The following is a 20308-nucleotide window of genomic DNA, read 5'->3' as shown; positions in this document are numbered from 1 at the left end:
GTCATAATTAAGTGGGATAAGAACATGATCATGCACATCTCTATTTTAAGTGGGAAGAAGATGAGCTACTTTTATGGTTACAATTTTGTTTGGAAAAATTTTATCTATAATCCTTGATTTTTTTATCACTTTCAAAAAAAGGTATTCAAATTTTAAAAAGTGTCAATTTAAGGTATTCATATTTTAATTTTTTTTCAATTTCAACCTCAGGTTTGAATTTTTCGTTAAATTCTATCAAAATTTTCAAAATACCTTTGTGTTTATTTTTTTATTTTTTTTTTTTAAAAAAAAAAAAAAATTCAAAGATTCAAGCATGGATATTTTTACAAATTCTGTTAAATTTTGACCAACACCATCGTAGCAATTTTTTTTTCTTTTTTTTTTTTCTAAAAAAAAGAAAGGGTATTTTTAAAAAAATTTGACATGATTTAACGAAAAATTATAATAGAGGGTTGAAATTGAAAAAAAAAAAAAATGAAAGATGAATACTCTAAATTGACACTTTTTAAAGTTTGGATACCTTTTTTCAAAAGTGATAAAAGATTATGAGTTATAATTAAAGTTTTCCCATTTTATTTTGTTTATCTAACTTCGATGTACATAATGCAAATATGATTGAAAGGGTTATGAAATTTTATAGTATCTAGAAAAACATTATGAAATAAAATACAATCAAAAGAGAGAATGAATTTGTCAGGAGCGATTGCTCACAAAATTGTGGAAAAATAAGAATACTTAAAGCAGTAATTTATTTATGGTGAACTATCTCAGAAACCCAATTCAGGAAAACAATTTTTCTTTTCTTTTCTGAGCAACTAATTTTTTTTATTTTTTTGAACAAATAACATGTGCTATTATATATTATTGAAGAAAGTCCCAAGGCAAGGACAAATACAGAGAAATGAGGTACAATACCCCAACACCCTAAGTCAGAAAAATTTGACTTGAACAGCAACCTAAACAATACATAAACATTATAAGGACAATAATGAGCCACTCTTTACATTTAAGCACAATTAACAAATAATAGAGGACAGATCTAGCACATAAGCTAACAAATAGTCCTATAACATTTAAGTATCACACAGGCAGACTGTGGAAAAAAAAAAACAAAACAAAAAAACACCTAAACAAAAATTCAAACAGGACTGGTGCCGGGAAGCGCCGTCATTGGGGACCTCTTTTACAGCAAAAGACCTCGGAACCACCCACCGCACCCTGGAGGACAAACCGTGGCTCACACGCGCTAAACCAGGGAGTGACCTCCTACATGTGCCACGAGTGAAGAATCGGCACAGCCGTGGCTGGAAGCTACTGGACTGGAAGAAGCCAGTAACCCCCGTAGAGAGGCACGTGCCTTAGAAGAACCAGCCGGAGTGAGCAAATCTGACTCCAAAGAAAAAACCAAAAAAAAAAAAAAAAAAACAAGGTAAAAAAACTCTACCAGAGACACCAGAAAATCACTCCCCAACCCAAATCATGTGAAAGTATATGCTAGGGAACACCAACCACCAACGGATCTAACTTGGGGGGACAAAAGTTCACAACCCTAATGGTTGGAAGACACCTAAACTCCATTGGATCTAACGAGGGAAGAACAAAAAAAAATCTCCCCCACCCTAGAAGAGTAAGGAGGAAAGTAGCCACCGGAGGAGAGAGGCGTAGAGCCCCCCCCCCCCCCCCCCCCCCCCCTTCTCAACCTACCCCCGGAAAACACAATAAACTCAAGCTCACTCTCTCTCTAGAAACTCTCTAGACCCTCTCTCTCTAGAAATTAATGATAATGGTACTGTTTTTCTGAGCAACTATTGCAACAACAACACAATTAAAGAGAAAAACTCAAAAAAGGGAGAGAAAAAAACAACAAGCTAAAAGGGTTGGCAGTTGATATCACTAATAGGAACTGCAATAATAAGAAGAAGAAAAAATGTCTGAAATAAGAATGCTTCTGCTTTGATCAGTAAAAGGCAAACCATTTTGTAAGATTATACGCAAGGCAGGACAATTAGCAGGACAACGAACTTTACAAATACACCAAACTAAAATAAGATCCAATAACAAATGAGCATATATAAGGATCATAAGAGAGAGGAAGAGAGGAGGGAAAGCCGGCACTAGACTTCCCGCTCCTACCCTCTTCCTCCCATTCTGATTTTCTCTTTTGTTTGTAGGTGTTCTCCGACCAGATCAACACTTTTTGCCTCTCCGCTATGCATCCATTTATCTATTTTCGTGTTGTGCCGTTCATCTCCTATCTGACCGTTGCAGCTGTTTGCTGGTTATGATTTTGCTTTGAATAATAGTTTTCTTCTCTTTTGATCTACCCTTATGTGCAATCTATGGGATGAAGGTTCTTTTTTTTTTTTTTTTTTTGAGGGGTTATCTCTCACGGCCTGGATAATTCAGTGTGAAGGGTTTATCTCTCACAGCCGATTTAAATAAATTTGTCTAAGATATTTGGCTACCCTTTGTACATGGGTTAGCGAAAAATAAAAATCATAGATATCACTTTATTGTAAGAATTTTATTTGTATCTATGACTTTGTAAAATCATAGCATATGACTATGATTTTGCAGAACTTTATGCTTTGTGATGTAAGAGGTTTATGCTCGTGATCTTTGATCAATAAAATACTCAGATATTTTGTTAAAAAAAAAAAGAGAGAGCATATGAAATACAAGGTTCAATTTTCCAATAAAGATGAAGGTTCAAACTAAAAGGAACACAAAAGAATTTGCAATGCAAAATCTTTAAAGCATTCACTTCTTACTTAGCAAATCTTTTCTCCATTTTAACTTAAAAAAGATTACAATGTTTATTTTAGCTACCTACTTTTACAAAGCACATATATTTCATTTTCAATTTTAGCTATCTACTTTCGTTATTTTATTTAAATATTATTTATCAAGAATATTCTTATTCTTTCTTTGTTTTCTCTATTATTTCTTTATTGAGAAGACAGTAAATGAAAAAAAAAAAAAAAAATGCCTTATAAACATTTGGTGAGTGTACATTACTCGCCAAATTTGGTGAGTCTAATTTTTTTTTGTTAAAATAGTTAGCTAGATGCAGATGATATTTCATTCAATTTTACCTTCTTAAGAGTACACACAATGAGCTCTTTAAATTTGGCATTTCTCTACATTTTAACAAAACACACAAAAATTACCATTTAACAAAACTTTATATCAAAAGTTAAATTTAACATCCGTCATAATCTCTCTTTAAATCTAAAGAGCTAAAAAATGAATGTTAAATTTTTTTTAACATTATTTTTTGCATTAAATGTTGCAAAGGTTTGACTTGACTTGAATTTAATGTATTGAATGCTTTTAGTAGTTAACTTTATCAATAGGTGTTGTAGAGGGGGAGGGCCGGCTCTCACACCATGCATATTGTCTGATCATCATTCAATAAAAATAAATAAACACAAAAGGTATGTGGGGTGTGTTTCTCGTAGGGAAGTCAGTCGGTGCTACTCTGGTTGGGTGTATCTCTATCTCGGCGATGTGAACATTCTGGTTTGGACGTCTGTTTTTCGAGGGTGTAGCGAGATGGAGAAGAAATTTTATGTGGAGGCGAAGTCTTTTGCAATCGTGGTTTTGGATGGGGCGTCGATACTGAGGGTGGTGGAGAAGAGATTTTTTTTTTTTTTGAGTGAGGTTGTACTGAGTGCTCAGTGCTCTGATTGGTTAGCATCGTCGTTGGAGGTGCTAATGAGTATTCCGGAAGATCAAGAATTTGTCAAGTCTTTCCGAGAAGGCTCAAAAATTTTGATTGCTCGGAGGGGTGGGTACAGAACTGGGCGCTTCTTAGAGGCGACAGTATTTGGTTTGGGCAGTCGGAAAGGTTTCATTATCATCCTTGAGGGTCGTGGAGGGTGGGGATGGCAGAAATTCTCTGGCGAGTTGCGTAAGGCTATCGACTTCCTCTCTGCTACGGTGGGTAGCGTGCAAGGCTCCTCGTCTTCGTCGACCAAGAAGGATGCGAAGGTGCTAGGGCCAAGCTTGGGCTTGGCTTCAAAGTGGGTGGGGTTGTCCTTTGCGGAGGTGTTGTGCTCGGTTCTGACCTTTGCTGGGAAAAAGTTGCCCTTTGTGGGGGATCTTCGTTCCGGGTTAAGGGCTTCGTCGAAGGAGCCTAGTGCTCTTGATCCCCTCCCAGTGCCAACTCATGCAGAGCAAGTCTTGAGCTCGGCGGTGGGTTGCCAACATGATCCATTGGTTAAAGATCGGTCTCAAGAAGCCTCCCCCACGTTCAAATTTGAATTTTGAACGTTCTATGATGCGCACGTGGAGCAAGCTGGTCAACGATTTGAAAGTGGTCTTGGGTCAGGCTATTAGGAATTTTTTGGGCCGGCTTGTCGGGTCTGGCCTGGGTAAAAAATGTTCTGGTTTTCACTTGGCCCAACTCCTGCTGAAACCTAAAGCACATACAACGACCGAACCAGGGACGCTTCCTTTTCCAGCGCCGTCTTGGCTGGAGCCCTCATTGTCTGCAGTTCCAGAGGCTCTTCCGGTTGGTTCGTCTTCTTCAGGGTTCTCTCTGGTTCGTCCTCCTCCTAGGGGTTTGGAGGCTGTTTCATCGAGGAAGGCTATAGCAGTTCTAGGGGTGTCTTTTGCCTTTCCGGCGCCATCTCTTCGGCCAGAGACCTCGTCGCCGGCAGTTCCAGGGGCTTTTTCGATTCGGTCTTCCTCTTCAGGGGGAGCGTCTAGCAGCTTGAAGGTGGATCCCAACTGGGTCACTGCCTTTAAGCCTTTCGGTGCTTCTTTGGCAGTCTCTCAACTCATGGCCTCTCCTTCCTCTGGAGTGACTGAGTTGGGGGAGAAGCTGCGTTCTTCTCCCCCAATGATTTCTAAGCCTTTTCAGAGTTATATTAGGAAGGTGAGGGTACTCAGGTAAGGGGTTTCGTTGAAGTGGAATGATGTGCTACTTTCAAATTCCTTGAAAGCCTAGAAGATGGTCGTCGACTTAGCTATTAATAAGGCTTAGGTTGCAGAGCCTCTAGCGAAAAAGGTTGTTGAGCTTCCAGTGAAGGACTTTCTTAGAAAGGGGATTCTCAACCCTCGCCCGGATTTGCCAACCACTTCCTCTTCACCTCGGAAGATCTTTGATGGAGGGATAGTCGGGCCTTCCTCCCCTCCTAGAGGCTACTCCAAGTTCTTCACTTGTTGAGGTTAATGGATTCTCCCAATCTCGGAATTGGCCGATCGGTTTTGATCATAACAGAGAGATTGTGGTTTGGGAGGAAGACGTTGATTTTTGGGATGTTTTGCCTTTGGATTGGCCGTCATAGGGTGCTTTTGGGGAGGAGGTGCTGGCGATTCGGGATGTCATGGAAGAAGAATTTCAGCGTGACAATATGATATCGCGCCAAAAGTCCAAAGGCAAGAGGGAGCTTTTGAATCTGCATAGCTCTATCAACTATGTTGACGCTAAGCCTTCCGCTAGGAGTAGGAAAGGAAATAACCTTATGTTGTAGAGTTGTATGCTTGGGTTGGTTTTTAGGTCGTTCCTTGGGCTTTTGGTTTTTGTCTAGGATCTTTTGAGGGTTGTTGTTCTTGGGTTTTTCCCTCTGTATTTTGGGTTTGCTTGTATTTGAAGTTTAGGGTTTTGGGGGTTTTTTCATGTGTTTTGGGTGGGGGCTTCTTTTATAGTTTGGGTTTTATGGGAGTATCTTCTAGATTTTGGATTTTTGGGGGCTTTGGGTATTGTGTGTGCATAGGTCCTTGTGGGTTATCTTCTGTGAGCTAGTTGGGTTGTTCCTGTGTATACTTCATGCATACTTAGGGGCGCTTTTCGCTTTTTTAATAAAAAATTTCTTACTTATCAAAAAAAAAAAAAAAAAAGTAGTTAACTTTATCAATAAAAAAAAAATAGCATTTATTTAAAGTAGAGAGTTTATTATTTAATAACTTTAAAAAGTGACTAACTAAATTAACAAAAATAATTTTTTAAAGTTAATTTTTTTAAAAAAAAATTAAAGAGCTGATTACGAATACTTGAACATTTGCTTAGCCGGGTCGGACATTTGGTTAGCTGGGAATAGGGGTGTAAACGAGCTGAGCTACTCGTGAGCTTACTCGAGATTGGCTCGAATAAACTCAACTCGTGCTCGAATCGATTATTAAATGAGCTACTCGTGAACACGAAAATCAAACTCGATTATTAAACGATGTAAACTTGTATAAACTCGACTCGACCCGACTAAAGCTCGTGAACCTGCTCGTATAAGGTTCGACTCGTATAGTCGTATATATATATATATATATATATATATATATATATATAATGAATAATATACTATGTGTATTATGTAAGCATAAATTAAGTAACAAATAACAATAGTTATTGGTCAATATATATTAATTGGTCATATTTATATAAAATAGTAAAAATGAATAATATCAATAATTAATTGTTAGTGATATGATATAATGACAATCCAGATACTTAATCAAATTATTCATGTAATATAATAAGATTATAATTTATAGGATTATATGATCATATAATAATATAACATTATACCATACTACCATATGACATGTAATTTATGTAAATATAAAATATGTAATCACTTTACTATATGCTATGAGTATTATCATTAAATATTTAATAATCATTACATACGGATTGTTAGATCATGTTAATATGTTAAATATACTATCATATGATAATACTTAGATCATATGATCATATAATATTAGTATTATTAGTAAGTAATTATGAATTATGATAAATTTGATAATTATGATTTATTACTCGTAAATTTATAAAAATCATACTTAATTACTTATTATAGATCCATAGATAATCTCATAAATCAAGTGATATGATATGATTCATAATTTATAATCATAAATATATATACATATTATTATATTAGTAACATATATAATTACAGCTATATAGTGTCATATATGATATAGACTATAGTATACAAATTCATACTAATATAATAGTTTAGTATTTAGATACTTAGTTAGATACACTCATACACTTAATAAGTATGATTTATGATTTAAAGTATTTAATAATTATTAGTAATATTTAGATGCAATGAGTCAATGACTATGTATATAGATTACATACGTACGTAATTATGAATTCACATTATTCATATGATATAATGACACTTATGAAACTTAATAATATTATTCATATATAATAATAATGTGATTCATACAATCCCAAATTAAGTTATTAGGATTGAAATTACTTATATATTAATTATAATGATAATTCATAACTTGTAATCACAATTCACAAGTTTTGAATTATCATTATAATTTAGATCATATGATTTAACATTGTATTATATAACCGTTAGTTGGTAGATATGATCTGATTAGTATTATCATATAGGACTATATGATAATATAATAATTATCATTGTAAGACATTGTTAATGTTTTAACTTAATATAAGTTAGTTAGTTTTTATATTGACTGTTAATTTTTTTTAATGCAAAAAATAAAACGATAATACTTTTTTATTCGAGATCATATGATAGTGCTTAGATTATATGAAAACATCATTATCATGTATATGATTTATATCTATCTATATTAACTTATTAAGTACGTAAGTATTGATTAAATCCACATCACATGTAAGTATTGTAATCTTATAATTATAATTTATAAAAGATCTTGAAAAATTCATGTTTGTAATTATAATTTCTTATATTTCTGTTTGTATTTGTTTAAATGTAATATTATTTTATTTTTGTAGTTGAAAATTTGTAATTCAGAATTGTAATTTCTTATATTTCTAATTGTATTTGTTTAAAAGTAATTTTATTTTATTTCTTTAGTTATGTAATTGTGTATTTCGATTTTATATTCATTGGCAATTGCTTAATGTAAAATCCTGGATTACTGATAGTGCAATTTGCACACTATGTGACTTGCTTAATGCAAAATCCTGGATTCCTGATAGTGCAATTTGCACACTATGTGAAATTCGTGATTTTTTTTTTTTTTTTTATTCTAAGATCAATAATTTTGAATTATGAAATGGGCTGAGCTCGAGCCGAGTACTCAAGCTCGGGATTGACCAAAATGGTCGAGCTCGAGCTTGAGCTCGGACAACATTTTTTCTACACGAGCCGGTCTCGCACATAATTTTTCAACTCGTGTCGAGCTCGAACTCGATTATAACTTAAACGAGCCGATCCCGGACAGGCAATACCCGCTCAGGATCGGCTCGTTTACACCCTTAGTTGGGAATGAATGCCCGTCTAAAAAACCTCCTAAAAAGTAAGTCGGCAGCAAACAGTGACTTCTCTGGATTCCACTCTCGGACTAGAACCACCCAACACCGACTCCCAAACGCCCCCACATCATATAACCCTCAATAGAGTCATACCCCCCCTAATTCCCAAACACCCCCAATCCAAAACCCCCTCTCTGCGTAAAACCCTGATTCAAAACCCTAAGACACACAGAGATCTAAGAAGAGAGACCCAAATTCACACAAGTCAATCCCCAAAAACCCTAACGATGTCATCGGGAATTCTCCGATCCCGCATCGCCTCTGTGGTCTCCAAGCACTATCGACGCCTGTTGAGCTCCGACGCCGGATCGGGCGCTCCCAAAGAGCCATTAGCGCCGCCCATTGCTACATCTACTGCTAGTGCTAGTGCTTCTTCTAATACTACTACGAATGCTACAGCTGCTAGTAATGCTTCTCCGAGTGCTGTTGAAGCGAACGCTACGAGCAGCAACAAGGGTTTGAGATTTCTCAAGTACGGTATCATCGGAGCCGTCACCGGAGCCTCCGCTTACGCCGGCTACGCCTCCTACGGTTTGTTCTCGCGCTTTCTTCAGCTAATACGGTGTCGTTTTTTGTTTTGGGCATTTGCGTTTGATCCAGAAGACGGTTATAACATTGATGATCGAATTGATTCTTTGATAATTTGAATTCTAATTATTTTGAATTATGCTTTGGTATTGAATGAGAAGGACAAGAAAATTGTGATTGAATGAGGGAGTGTGGTTTTGATCTCAAAAGGGTCGTTTGGTTAGTGTTTTTTGTTGCTTTTGGAGTGAAAAGTACCGGCGAATGCTAATTGGCGTGGTGGGTCTGACATTTTGGGATGAATGAGATAATGAGAACTGCAAAAATTTGGGATTTATTTTGCAGCGTACACTTCTGAGGAAATCGAGGAGAAGACAAGGGCATTACGATCATCTGCAAGTTTCACCGTGCCCGATGATGCACCTACTGTTGAGGTAACTATAAGTTAAAGGGCTTTTCTCACTGGAAATTGGGTTAGCTTCACCTGTGACTCTGTTCATTTTACAATATGATGTGAGATATCAGAAGAGTAACATTTTGTCATCAATCTCTTTTTCGCAGAAAATTCAAGGGTTTCTCTACTCTGCTGCAATGACAGGTAGGGGTTCCTGAACTACGTTTCGGTTTGTGTCACATTTCAGATTATTACTTATGCCTGTTGTGTTGTGTTTATGTGTTCCTCTATCTGAAGTTTTTGTTATTTTCCCATATAAGTTGGCTGTCATGGGATGAGTTATTTGTGAGAGCATACTGCCGAGAGTTGTTTATATTTTCTAATTATGATCCTGAAGTACAATTCCATTTAGTGCTCTTTGATTCTCTTTTACTAGCGACGTAGTCTTCATATTTTTATTCAAAGCCTAAGAGAAATAATTTTAGGATTAGATGTAATTTGATGATAATGGGGTAAGTTGATGGGTTTGACACCATATATCAACTTAAGATATATTTAAGAACACTGAGATGTAGAGATTCCACGTAGACAATGACGGCTGCAGTTTGGCTGGTAGCCAAATGTTTAGAGTAGTAGCGGCAGTAGGAGGAGGAGGAGTATTAGTTCTCTTGTAGGTTTTTGTCATTGGCTATGCTGCAAGTTAGTTAATTTTGTCCGGTATACTTTGTTACCATCATTCCATAGCAAATTTTGGCCTGTTGATGCTTTGCCATGTGGGTGGGATAGCTTTTTGCTTGCGTTAGAGGAGCATAGTTTTTTCCCTAAAGAAATGAAAAATTATAAAAAAGCCCCCTAAACTACCAACCGTTTTTAAAGTAGCCCCCTAACTACCAAGTGTACTACTAGGACTCCCCAAAGGGCCCAAACTACCAAAGAGTGCAAAAAAGGCCTCTTTTATCGAAATATTCCTATAATACCCTTACCACATGTCATATATTCAATTAAAAATTAAAAAAATTAAATTAAAAAAACTTAAAATAATAAAGACTTAAAAAAAAAAGTTCAAAAAAAAAGGAGGAGCCACCCCCAAAGAGCAAAATGGGGGTGGCCGAAACCACCTCCATGGACCACGGAGGTGGTTTGACCCCCATTTGGCCTGGGTGTGACCAAACCACCCCCGTGGCCCATGGGGGTGGTTCGGCCACCCCACTAGGCCAAAGAGAGAGAGAAAGAAGGAAAAGAAGAAGAAGAAGAAGAAGAAGAAGAAGAAAAAGGTTTAGGGTTTGGCTCTTGGGGGTGGCCGAACCCACCCCTAGGCCAAACGAGAGTGGCCGGCCACCCCCATTGGCCAAAATTTGGTCCAAAGGGATGGCTCGAGCCACTCCTTCATTTATATATATATAATTTTTCTTTGACTTTTAAATTTAATTGTTAAATTGTTTTAGTATATATATATATATATATATATATATTTTTTTTTTTTAAAAAAAAATTGTAATTGAATATATGACATGTGTAAGGGTATTATAAGAATATTTCAACAAAATGAGCATTTTTGGCACTCTTTGGTAGTTTGGGGGGTTCGAATAGTACACTTGGTAGTTCAGGGGGCTACTTTAAAAACGACTGTTAGTTTGGGAGGATTTTTTTTATAATTAACCCAATTATTTATCATTTTGGCATGATTTGTGGTGCGGGGATACGGTTTTGAAAGAAGCTTTTCCTGTTCCTTTTGGTATTATTCGGGTGGAGGATGCCTCTGTAGCGGATAACATGGAGATTTTGGGCGGTTCTATTCAGTGAAACGTGAGCTTTGTCAGAGAGGTGCATGATTGGGAAGTGGGTGTCTTTGCCTCATTTTTTCAGGTGCTACACTCAGCCATAGTGAGTAGAGATCATGCAGATAGACTTTGGTGAGTCCCTTCCAAGAAAGGTGTGTTCAAGGTCAAGACCTACTTCAACTCCTTGGCTAGCTCTGAAGGTAGATGTTTTCCTTGGAAGAGTATGTGGCAGACTCAGACTCCTTCGAGGGCGGCTTTTTTTTTTTCGTGGTCAGTAGCCTTATGCAAGATACTTACGGTGGATAATCTCAGGAAGAGGAATATCATCATTGTGGATAGATGTTGCTTGTGTAAGAGAGATGGGGAAACTGTGGACCACCTTCTTTTTCACTGTGATGTGGCTTTCACTCTGTGGATTCACGTTTTTACTCGGTTTGGTATGTCTTGGGTTATGCCTAAAAGAGTTATCGATTTATTTGCTTGTTGATGGAAGTCTGGAAAGCAAGGAGTGCTGCGATTTGGAAGATGGTGCCTATCTGCATTTTCTGGTGTGCTTGGACGAAAAGAAATCGTAGGTGTTTTGAAGATCTGGAGGATTCTATGGAGGATATTTTAGCTTTGTTTTTTCATACGATGTATCTTTGGACGGTGGTCTTTTTGTCACCAGTGTCGATTAGCTATTCTGATTTTCTTGTTCGTTTTTCCATTCCTAGTTAGGTGTTTCCTTTTGTATACTTTCAGCGTACTAAGGGGCGCCTTACGCTTTTAATAAAACTATTTACTTATCAAAAATTTTTTTATCATTTTGGAGGGATCTGGACTTTAAGCTTGATTCACTTAAAAATAAAAATAAAAAATAAATTCCACAGACTAATTGGCAGCTTGAAAAATATTAATATTACAAAAAGAGCGTATGGGGCATCTTGTGTGCTCCATTTTATTCTAAGTATAGCTCGCATCCCTCCCCCAAAATTCTATGCGCTAGATACCTCGTATCCGAAACAAATGGAGCTGGCCTCTGATTGATGAGCACCTTGTTCATTGTCTAATAATAGCAAGTAAAGAATCCATATGGAATGAAGCCAAGTAAATGTCACTCCTTATGCCCATGCCTATCTTGTGAAACTTTGACAGATTTTGGTTGGCATTTGTCACTAGTTGGGTGCAAAAAACCGACTAATATTGATATCTACATTGATTCTTTTTATATCTAACATCTCAGTACCCGCTAAAGCAATTGAACTTTACTTGGATCTGAGGAGGTTAGCCGAAGAGCAAGTTCAGGTGCATGCTTGGTTTTGATCTGTAATTTTCTACTCTTTCTAATCATGTACTCAATCCCCAAAAGGATTGAGTACATTTTTTGGGGATTGAGTACATGATTAGAGAAAAAAATATACTAAATCCTTTTGTCTTCTTACTTTTTTTTTTTTTTTTTAACCGCAAGTTCTCTTTTTCATGACAGAGTTTTTCTGAACCATACTCAGAGAAGCTTCTTCCAGATTTGCATCCTGCAGAGCGACATGTTTTTACTCTTGTTCTAGATCTACAAGAGACACTAATTCACTATGACTGGACGGTAGGGCCAGTATTCCTTTCTCTTTTTAATAGTTTTTTGAAAATGGAAGCTCTTCAAGAAACCAGAGAAAGTAGTTGGTATTATCCTGCAAATCATTTGATGTGTTATTCTTAGTTCATATGCAATATCACGATTCATAAGTATTGGTTTCATTTTATCCATGTCTGTTCATTTTATAAGAAGTGCCTGAGCTCTTAAAATCCTTCTCATACTCAATTATGTATTGAAGATTTTTTTTGTGAAGTGGCTTAATGTATGTTATCTTTGTGGTATGTAAAGCGAGAGAAAGGCTGGCAAACTTTCAAAAGACCTGGAGTTGATGCTTTCTTGGAACATCTGGCTCAATTCTATGAAATTGTCATTTATTCTGATGAGCAGAGTATGGTAATCGGATTATTCACTCCCTATTATTTGTCATCAATTTTTTCTTTTCTCTATATTTCTTATCATTATCTTGCTTTCTATTGGTATGTGCAGTTTGTAGACCCTGTTGTTGAAAGGCTGGATCCCAAGCATTGCATACGATATAGGCTATCTAAAGCTGCTACTAAGTACCAGAATGGGAAGCATTACAGAGTACGTTCAAGTTGATTTTTGACTTCATATTATTTCCGCTGAATTATGTTTTATTCTTTACATGTGTGGCTTCAAGCTGATTGGGATCTCCAAATTCTATCTCTTATGCTGTAGTTTAAATTATTTGGTATTTTCAGATTTTTGCCTATTTCGTGTCATCTTTATGTAGGGTATTGCTATATTCCAATGTCTTGTATTCAGTTGTTTTCTTTTTTGCCTTTTTAAATGTTCCATTATGAAGTGAAAACTTCCACAATACATAAGACCAAGGTTGGCCATGAGATATCATATGTTGCTTAAGCAACTTATAGCTGATGAAAAATGAGTAATTCATAGCATGTTAGTTGTTTTTTGTCTTGAATGAAGGTTCTGACTTTGACTTAATAATGTTAGATGCAGGCCCTGATTTTTACCATGCATATTGTACCACCACCTGTCAAAAGTGGCCTCTGCTGTATCCAACTATCTGTAGTCGTAGTAACTTACTCATGGGCCAAATTGTATTGCAGAATAATCAAAATTTTCCCTCTGATTTATCTCCATCATGTGCTAGAGTTTCATCCCTTTTTATTAAATGATTACTTTAAAAAAATGGGGTGTTGCCATGTACATTTCCAACCAAGTGTTGTGTAGAATTTCAACTATGAAGTGTTGCTGTCAAACTCTGGCCATATTGGCGAATTCCATTGTGAAAGGAGACTTATTTTGTCTAATATAGGTTTATGAGATTCCAATCTACCAATGAGCTACAACGCAGTAGTCTGGATGCTATGTGACTTGAGGTTACAGGTCAAGAGCTCACCCATCAAAAACGATGTGAATATTAAATTGGTGTTAAGTTTTAACATCAGTTTTTAAAAACTTTGAAATGACTGCAAAAATTGTGTATGAAATTCATATGGAAACAATTAGCAACTATTCTTTTGTGGATGATATGCTGAGAGAAATAATTCAGGCAGTGAATTCATGCCATTCCTTGTGATCCTAGACCAGACGGGAGAAGTATATATAATAAGATGTAGTTTCTCTTTGCAGGATCTTTCAAAGCTTAACAGAGATCCTGCAAAGGTTCTTTACTTGAGTGGTCATGCACTGGAAGGTTGCCTTCAACCTGAGAACTCTGTTCCTATCAAGCCATGGAAGCAGACTGACGCAAATGATACAGCTCTTTTGGATTTTATACCATTCCTTGAATGTAAGCAGTCTACAATTTCAATAGACATTGAATGAGATACTCTTTTGGTGCTTTCAATTAGCAAGTTTGTTGAGTAATTAACTACTGACCTTGTGAGAATCACCTGCCTGGTTTATGCGCAGTTGTTGCCCGGACCAGTCCGTCTGATATCAGACCAGTACTGGCATCATATCAAGGGTGTGAGATCCCAACAGAATTCGTTAGGCGATCTAAAGACTATCAGAGGTAATAACTTATCCGATTTTGTTTGTTGGGTTTCTTCTGTTTCTTTTTTCTCTTCTTTTTTTCTTATGATGCAAGTGACAATGATTATCATACCAAATCCTGCAGGCGAATGCAAGAACAGAAGCAGCATGGTCGTTTCTGGAAACGTTGAGGTCAGAACGATGTAAAAACAGGTGAAGGAAATTGTTGGACTTGCTTTACAATTTGGGAAACAAGAAATATATAAGGCACTGTTATTGGTGGTATGAAGCCAATTTTCTCTCTAGCCAGAGCCATTTCAGCTAAAGATTTTGGACTGCATCATACAACTTACTAACAAGAGATGTAATTTTGTTTCCTGGCATTTGACCTTGCATTCTTTGCATCTATATTCTTTTTCTTTTCGGAAAACAGAATTTTTGGCATTACAGCAATTGAAGTTTCTAGTGTTTGACAAGTAGTTTTTCCGTAAGAAGTACGGGTTTGTAATTTACTTGCTTGAAAACCAGTTTCTATTTGTCATGCCCCACCAGCAATGAGAACAACTCCGAAAGGAGCTTTTGTAAGAAATCAACATATTATTTATTGGTCAAAAGAAGATATCATTTGATTATCTGAACGTTACATGATCTGGTTAATGCAGTTCGTTTATATATTTCTTAGACATGCTATGATATGATGCAATTGTTGTTCATTGGACTGAATCCAAAACCCTTCAGATAGAGACAATTGTGATGAGCTCCATTTTTATGGGTTTGGCTTCTCTTTCTTTCTGGTTGGTGGTTAAGCCACGCTGTTTTGCCCCATCCCATGTGTTTGCTAGACCGTTAGTGGTAGGCAACAAGTCACTGTTCCAATTTGGCCTAAGGTGGGGTTCCATTTTGGAATTTCTTGTACCCCTGTTGCTTTCGCCTCAAGAACCACTTGCCCCAATTGCGCAAGGAATTTCTGTACTATTCCTGCAGGTCAACGGAGACAATTTTTAATACAATTTACGAACTCGATACCAACACAAAATTAGTCGGTTAAGTTTAATTTATATAGTCGTATACTCATATTTTGACACGACTCAAACTAGACACGTGATATTTAAAGCTGAAATTTTTTGTTATGACTTTCAAGCCGACACGAATACAACATGAAATTAACGAGTTATGGTTGAAGTTTAATTTGTTTAATTAAATTGGTTAGGTTATGAATGCTTTATATAGTCTTATATATATATATATATATCCTTAATACACAAATGCATATCGTCACCTTTACGTTGGTGAATCATCGAATCAAATAGATAGTTTTTCTCTAAATTAGGTTAGAATAAATTCTTTTAATAAATATTGACATATATTCTTAAAATACATTATTTTTACATGCATTTGAACGATTATCAAAATGCATGGGAGAAAATTTTATTCAATAAGATAAATAAATAAAAAATAAAAAGGAAAATTCGTGGCGTTGCTGTGGGGTCATGGTGGATAATTTTGTACTAACTCGTTTTGTCTTAGTCTAAACGGAAGACTTTTGACTCGGGATCATCAATGTTAACCACTACCACTAGTTCCTTGGCTATAATTGTAGGAGAAGGCAAGCAGTTATCTCACGCGACGATAGAAGAGCGTGCAATGCAATCTATCCTTTTAACCGGATAGGATTTACGTCAATCAACAATGGGTCTACTACTTCATGCATTATACATGGACTGATTTATCGTCACGTTTCAACCAAATTATTCTATTCTATTCTACTTCATTCCTTAGAAAAATAAAAATATAATAATAAAAAAATTAAAAAGGTCGTTCAATTCCCTATCCATCCATAAAAGTAACTCCAAACAGTTGAGTCAATATCAATTTTTTATTTTTTATTTTTAATTTAATGGTATTTAAGTATTATAAAGTTGAGTTAGATAAAAGTAAAACTTTAGGTAACCTTTAATTACATGTACGAGTTGGTCAAATATGTTTTTCTTTTACGAGAAAAAAAAAATAAATAAAAAATGAGAGACTTTAACAATAAAACCTCTCTTAAACTAATTTTTTTTTTTTTGAAAAAAACCTCTCTTAAACTAATTAAGCAAATAAAGAGAACCCAATCACTTTCATATAATTTGTTTTGTAGTACAGACTATAGGGAGACTTTTGGAAGTTGGTCATCTTCTCAGTTTGTACTGCATCTCTGCCTCTCTCGCTCACCTCTGTGTAGTACAAAGTATATTATTATATCTTAACACTGTCCCAACCACAATGCGCCAGCCCACCATGTCTCGCTCCCTTCTCTTCTTCTGCTTCTTCTTCATCGTCATCGTCCTCTCCGCCTCAGCTCACAGCGGCCACGACGACAGCGACAGCGACAGCGACTCAAACGACAAAGACGTTGACCTTCGGGCGAGGCCTCTGATACTGGCCAAGATATGGTGTTTGATAATCATCTTTGTCGCCACTTTTGTTGGGGGCGTTTCGCCTTACTTTTTGAAGTGGAACGAGGGGTTCTTGGCGCTGGGGACGCAGTTTGCTGGGGGTGTGTTCTTGGGCACGGCGATGATGCACTTTCTCAGCGATGCCAATGAGACTTTCGAGGACTTGACGACCAAGGAGTACCCCTTCGCTTTCATGTTGGCGTGCGCGGGCTACTTGTTGACCATGTTGGCGGATTGTGTGATCGCCTTTGTGTATCGGAAGGGAAACGGTGTTGGCTCTGGTGTTTCTGATCTGGAGCTTCATGGTACAGCCCAGTCCCATATTTTTATTTTTATTTTCCCTTTTATTTGATATTCAATTTATGTTTGCAAGAGATTAATTTTATTTTTTAGTACTTGGGTGCGATTGAACAGTTGGGGGTTTGATTGTTTATTGGAAGTTTACAGTTGTTTGTGCTATTGTGAAAGGTGAATATTGGGGAAAATATGGGTAATTTTGTTGTGCGCTGACTAGCTTTCATTAATTCGTGGGAAAAAAAGATTCAAGGTAGCCCAATTCATCAATCTTTTTCTTTATCTGATATTCTTTAGGAAAATGGGGAATTTACTTCTTTCAATATATGTTTGCAAAAGATTAATTCTTTTTTAATTCATGGGTGTAATTGGTCTGTGGGGTTCGATTGTTTATTGGAAATATATAATTGTTTTTGTGCTTTCTTTTTTATTTTTTATTTTTTTTTTCCCCAAAAGGTAATTTTTGTCTTGGATTCGAGAAGTTAAAGATTGGTATTGGGAAAAAGGTGGGCGCTTCTATTGTGTGTTATATAACTGGCTTTTCTTAGTTCATGGTGAGCAAACAGGGTTTTCTGGTTTAGTATAGCTATGAAGACCACTATTGTGAGAGGATGGTGATAGAGATAAAAAGCCTTTGTGTTCCAATCTCTTTATGTTTGGATGGTTGCTTACAATCATTGTCGTTTTCCTAATGTCTTAGAGTTTCTTGATTTGTGTTTCTCTTGTATATTCCTCATGAGCTTAGGTTCCGTCGGTCTGCCCCTTTTTATTAGATCGAATTACTTGTATAAAAAAAGAAGACCAGTATTGTAAGGGAGAGAGTTAAGCAGTGTTGTTTGAAAGGTTTGATTCTGGATATTTCGATGGTTTTCTTTTGGGGTCCCAAAGGGGTTAAGATGAAAAGAATTTTGGAATGAATAACTATAAGTTTGCTAAATCACACAAGTGAATATAATATTATTAGAAGACTTGCTGAAAAATCTCAGCAGGAAGCAGATGAAGCTAAACGAATCCAAATAAATGTGAAAAAAACTCCTCCATTGAATTCAAACATAGGGTGTAAATGTGTTATGGCAGTTTGATTCATAATGTTTCTTCATTCAGGTGGAGTTGAGCAAGGGAAAAGTATTGATAATGGTACACAAACAGGATATCAGGTGAGAGATCTGCTCATACATCTCAAATTAGCATTAGAGGAGTGGCAACCTCCTCTTCTTTTGAGATTCATCTTTTAGTGGTTCTGAGTCAATATTTCCTTGTATGCCTTAATAGGTCCATGATGGCACCAGGAGCCACTTCCCACATCCCTCTGGCGCAGCTGCTGATTCACTTGGGGATAGCATTTTGTTGATCGTAGCCTTATGCTTCCATTCTGTCTTTGAGGGCATTGCAATTGGAGTTGCAGAGACAAAAGCTGACGCCTGGAAAGCTTTATGGACAATCTCTCTGCACAAGATATTTGCAGCCATTGCCATGGGTATTGCTCTCCTTCGTATGATGCCAAACCGGCCCCTTTTATCATGTGTTGCCTATGCTTTTGCCTTCGCCATTTCAAGTCCCATTGGTGTGGGCATTGGAATCATAATAGATGCCACAACTCAGGGAGCTGTGGCAGATTGGATCTTTGCCATATCAATGGGTATAGCATGTGGAGTTTTCATCTATGTATCCATAAACCATCTGCTATCAAAGGGTTATATACCCCAGAAGACCATTGCAGTTGACACACCCTATTACAAGTTTTTTGCGGTGTCATTAGGCGTTGGGGTAATCGCTGTTGTCATGATTTGGGACACTTGATATCATGCTGAAGCCGATGCCTGTCTGCTTCTTGGTTGTTATCTTTGTGGGAAGACTGCTCTTGGCTTCCCTTCAGGAAAGAACATAAATATATGGGAAGACTGCTCTTGGCATCCATTGCTACCTACCGTGGCTGAATAGATATTGTAATTTGTAAGCAATACTTTTGGTGAGAATAAGACCTCCGTGCCCTTAGAAACCCTCTCTGTCATCTTGATTTATAGTAAATGATGAGATTCATGGCCACAACCATTTAACATCTGAGACTCTCAAGGCTGGAAGGATTTGAGTGCTTGAAAAGTGATATCTGACCCATAATTTAAGACCACCTCGAGGCTGTAACAATACTGGAAGTATCAAAAGAGATGAATTTCATTGGTTGGCACTTCATATACCCTTTTGCAAAAAAAAAGAAAAAAGAAAAAAGAAAAAAAGAATAGAGTCAAATAATAATAATAATAAGAAGAAGAAGAAAGCAAAAAATTCATAATAGGAAAAAAAATAATCATTTTTTATTTTATTTTTTATTTTTTTGTGAGGGAAAGTTGAACTTTCATTGAAACAAACAATATTACAACATCCATCCAATACAATAATTCATCCACCCAAAAGGTATACATTCACCTTGAGTCCAAGACTCAAACAAATACAGACAATTGCTACAAAAAAAATCCAACCAACAGAATGGTGCCTCTGTGTTGACATAAATCTTTACTTGAGCAAGGAGTCGGTTACACACACTGGACAAAAGCCAATAACTAGATTAATACACGCACAAAGCACACTGTCAAAGGAAAGCCCAACCAAACAATACAGGATAAGCTCAAAGAAGAGTTTGTTAGCTGGGAAAGCCACCAACAGTGATGGCGGGTGTGTTACACGCGTTGCCGCCAAAAAACCCCTTCAGCACCAAACACCATAAAACCTCCCAGCACCACTAGCCCCACCATACACGGCAAAATCAACCGATTTGTAGCCATCACGCGCAACCCAATATAGAAAGACATACAGGCGCGCCGGCCATCGACAAACCGCACGGCCATGAAGAGCAGCTGAAGCACCGGAGGCTGACGGCGAATGAGGCTAAAGGGCGCGTGTCTAGCAGAAGATGACGGAAACTCGTAGATCTAGCCTCAAACAGTGAGAACCTCGGCCACAAATTCCACCGTCAACACGCCAAGGACCACCCGACGCTTCCAGATAAAGGGAGGTAAACACATTTTTCCAGATAAATAAAAAAGTAAAAAAGTTAACCTTTTTCAC

The 20308-nt window shown here is 36.8% G+C and overlaps 2 protein-coding genes across 2 annotated transcripts; both read left to right on the top strand.

Annotated features, from left to right (window-relative positions):
• Window positions 1-8379: 8379 nt before the first annotated feature.
• Window positions 8380-15145, top strand: LOC133875961 (mitochondrial import inner membrane translocase subunit TIM50). Its single transcript, XM_062314251.1, has 10 exons — window positions 8380-8809; window positions 9149-9237; window positions 9365-9401; window positions 12201-12262; window positions 12444-12557; window positions 12837-12941; window positions 13035-13133; window positions 14169-14328; window positions 14451-14553; window positions 14659-15145. Exons 1-10 carry the CDS (start codon window positions 8506-8508, stop codon window positions 14702-14704), a joined length of 1119 nt encoding a protein of 372 aa, XP_062170235.1. The 5' UTR covers window positions 8380-8505; the 3' UTR covers window positions 14705-15145.
• Window positions 15146-16680: 1535 nt separating this feature from the next.
• LOC133875555 (zinc transporter 11) lies at window positions 16681-19244 on the top strand. The gene is made up of 3 exons (XM_062313725.1): window positions 16681-17256; window positions 18350-18402; window positions 18518-19244. The coding sequence occupies exons 1-3, from the start codon at window positions 16779-16781 to the stop codon at window positions 19043-19045; spliced, it is 1059 nt and encodes a 352-aa protein (XP_062169709.1). The 5' UTR covers window positions 16681-16778; the 3' UTR covers window positions 19046-19244.
• The last annotated feature ends 1064 nt before the right edge of the window (window positions 19245-20308 follow it).

This window comes from Alnus glutinosa, chromosome 8, assembly GCF_958979055.1.
Source record: "Alnus glutinosa chromosome 8, dhAlnGlut1.1, whole genome shotgun sequence".
Taxonomy (NCBI): Eukaryota; Viridiplantae; Streptophyta; class Magnoliopsida; order Fagales; family Betulaceae; genus Alnus; species Alnus glutinosa.
Note: the sequence above shows the minus strand (reverse complement) of the source record. Positions and strands in the feature narration are given on the sequence as shown.

Bases quoted from the DNA above. Each gene is read 5' to 3' on its own strand.
- LOC133875961 (XM_062314251.1), top strand. From the start codon at position 8,506: ATGTCATCGGGAATTCTCCGATCCCGCATCGCCTCTGTGGTCTCCAAG. The intron at 8,810-9,148 runs GTTTGTTCTCGC...TTTATTTTGCAG, and splicing joins CGCCGGCTACGCCTCCTACG to CGTACACTTCTGAGGAAATC. The intron at 9,238-9,364 runs GTAACTATAAGT...TCTTTTTCGCAG, and splicing joins ATGATGCACCTACTGTTGAG to AAAATTCAAGGGTTTCTCTA.
- LOC133875555 (XM_062313725.1), top strand. From the start codon at position 16,779: ATGCGCCAGCCCACCATGTCTCGCTCCCTTCTCTTCTTCTGCTTCTTC. The intron at 17,257-18,349 runs GTACAGCCCAGT...TTCTTCATTCAG, and splicing joins TTCTGATCTGGAGCTTCATG to GTGGAGTTGAGCAAGGGAAA. The intron at 18,403-18,517 runs GTGAGAGATCTG...ATGCCTTAATAG, and splicing joins GTACACAAACAGGATATCAG to GTCCATGATGGCACCAGGAG.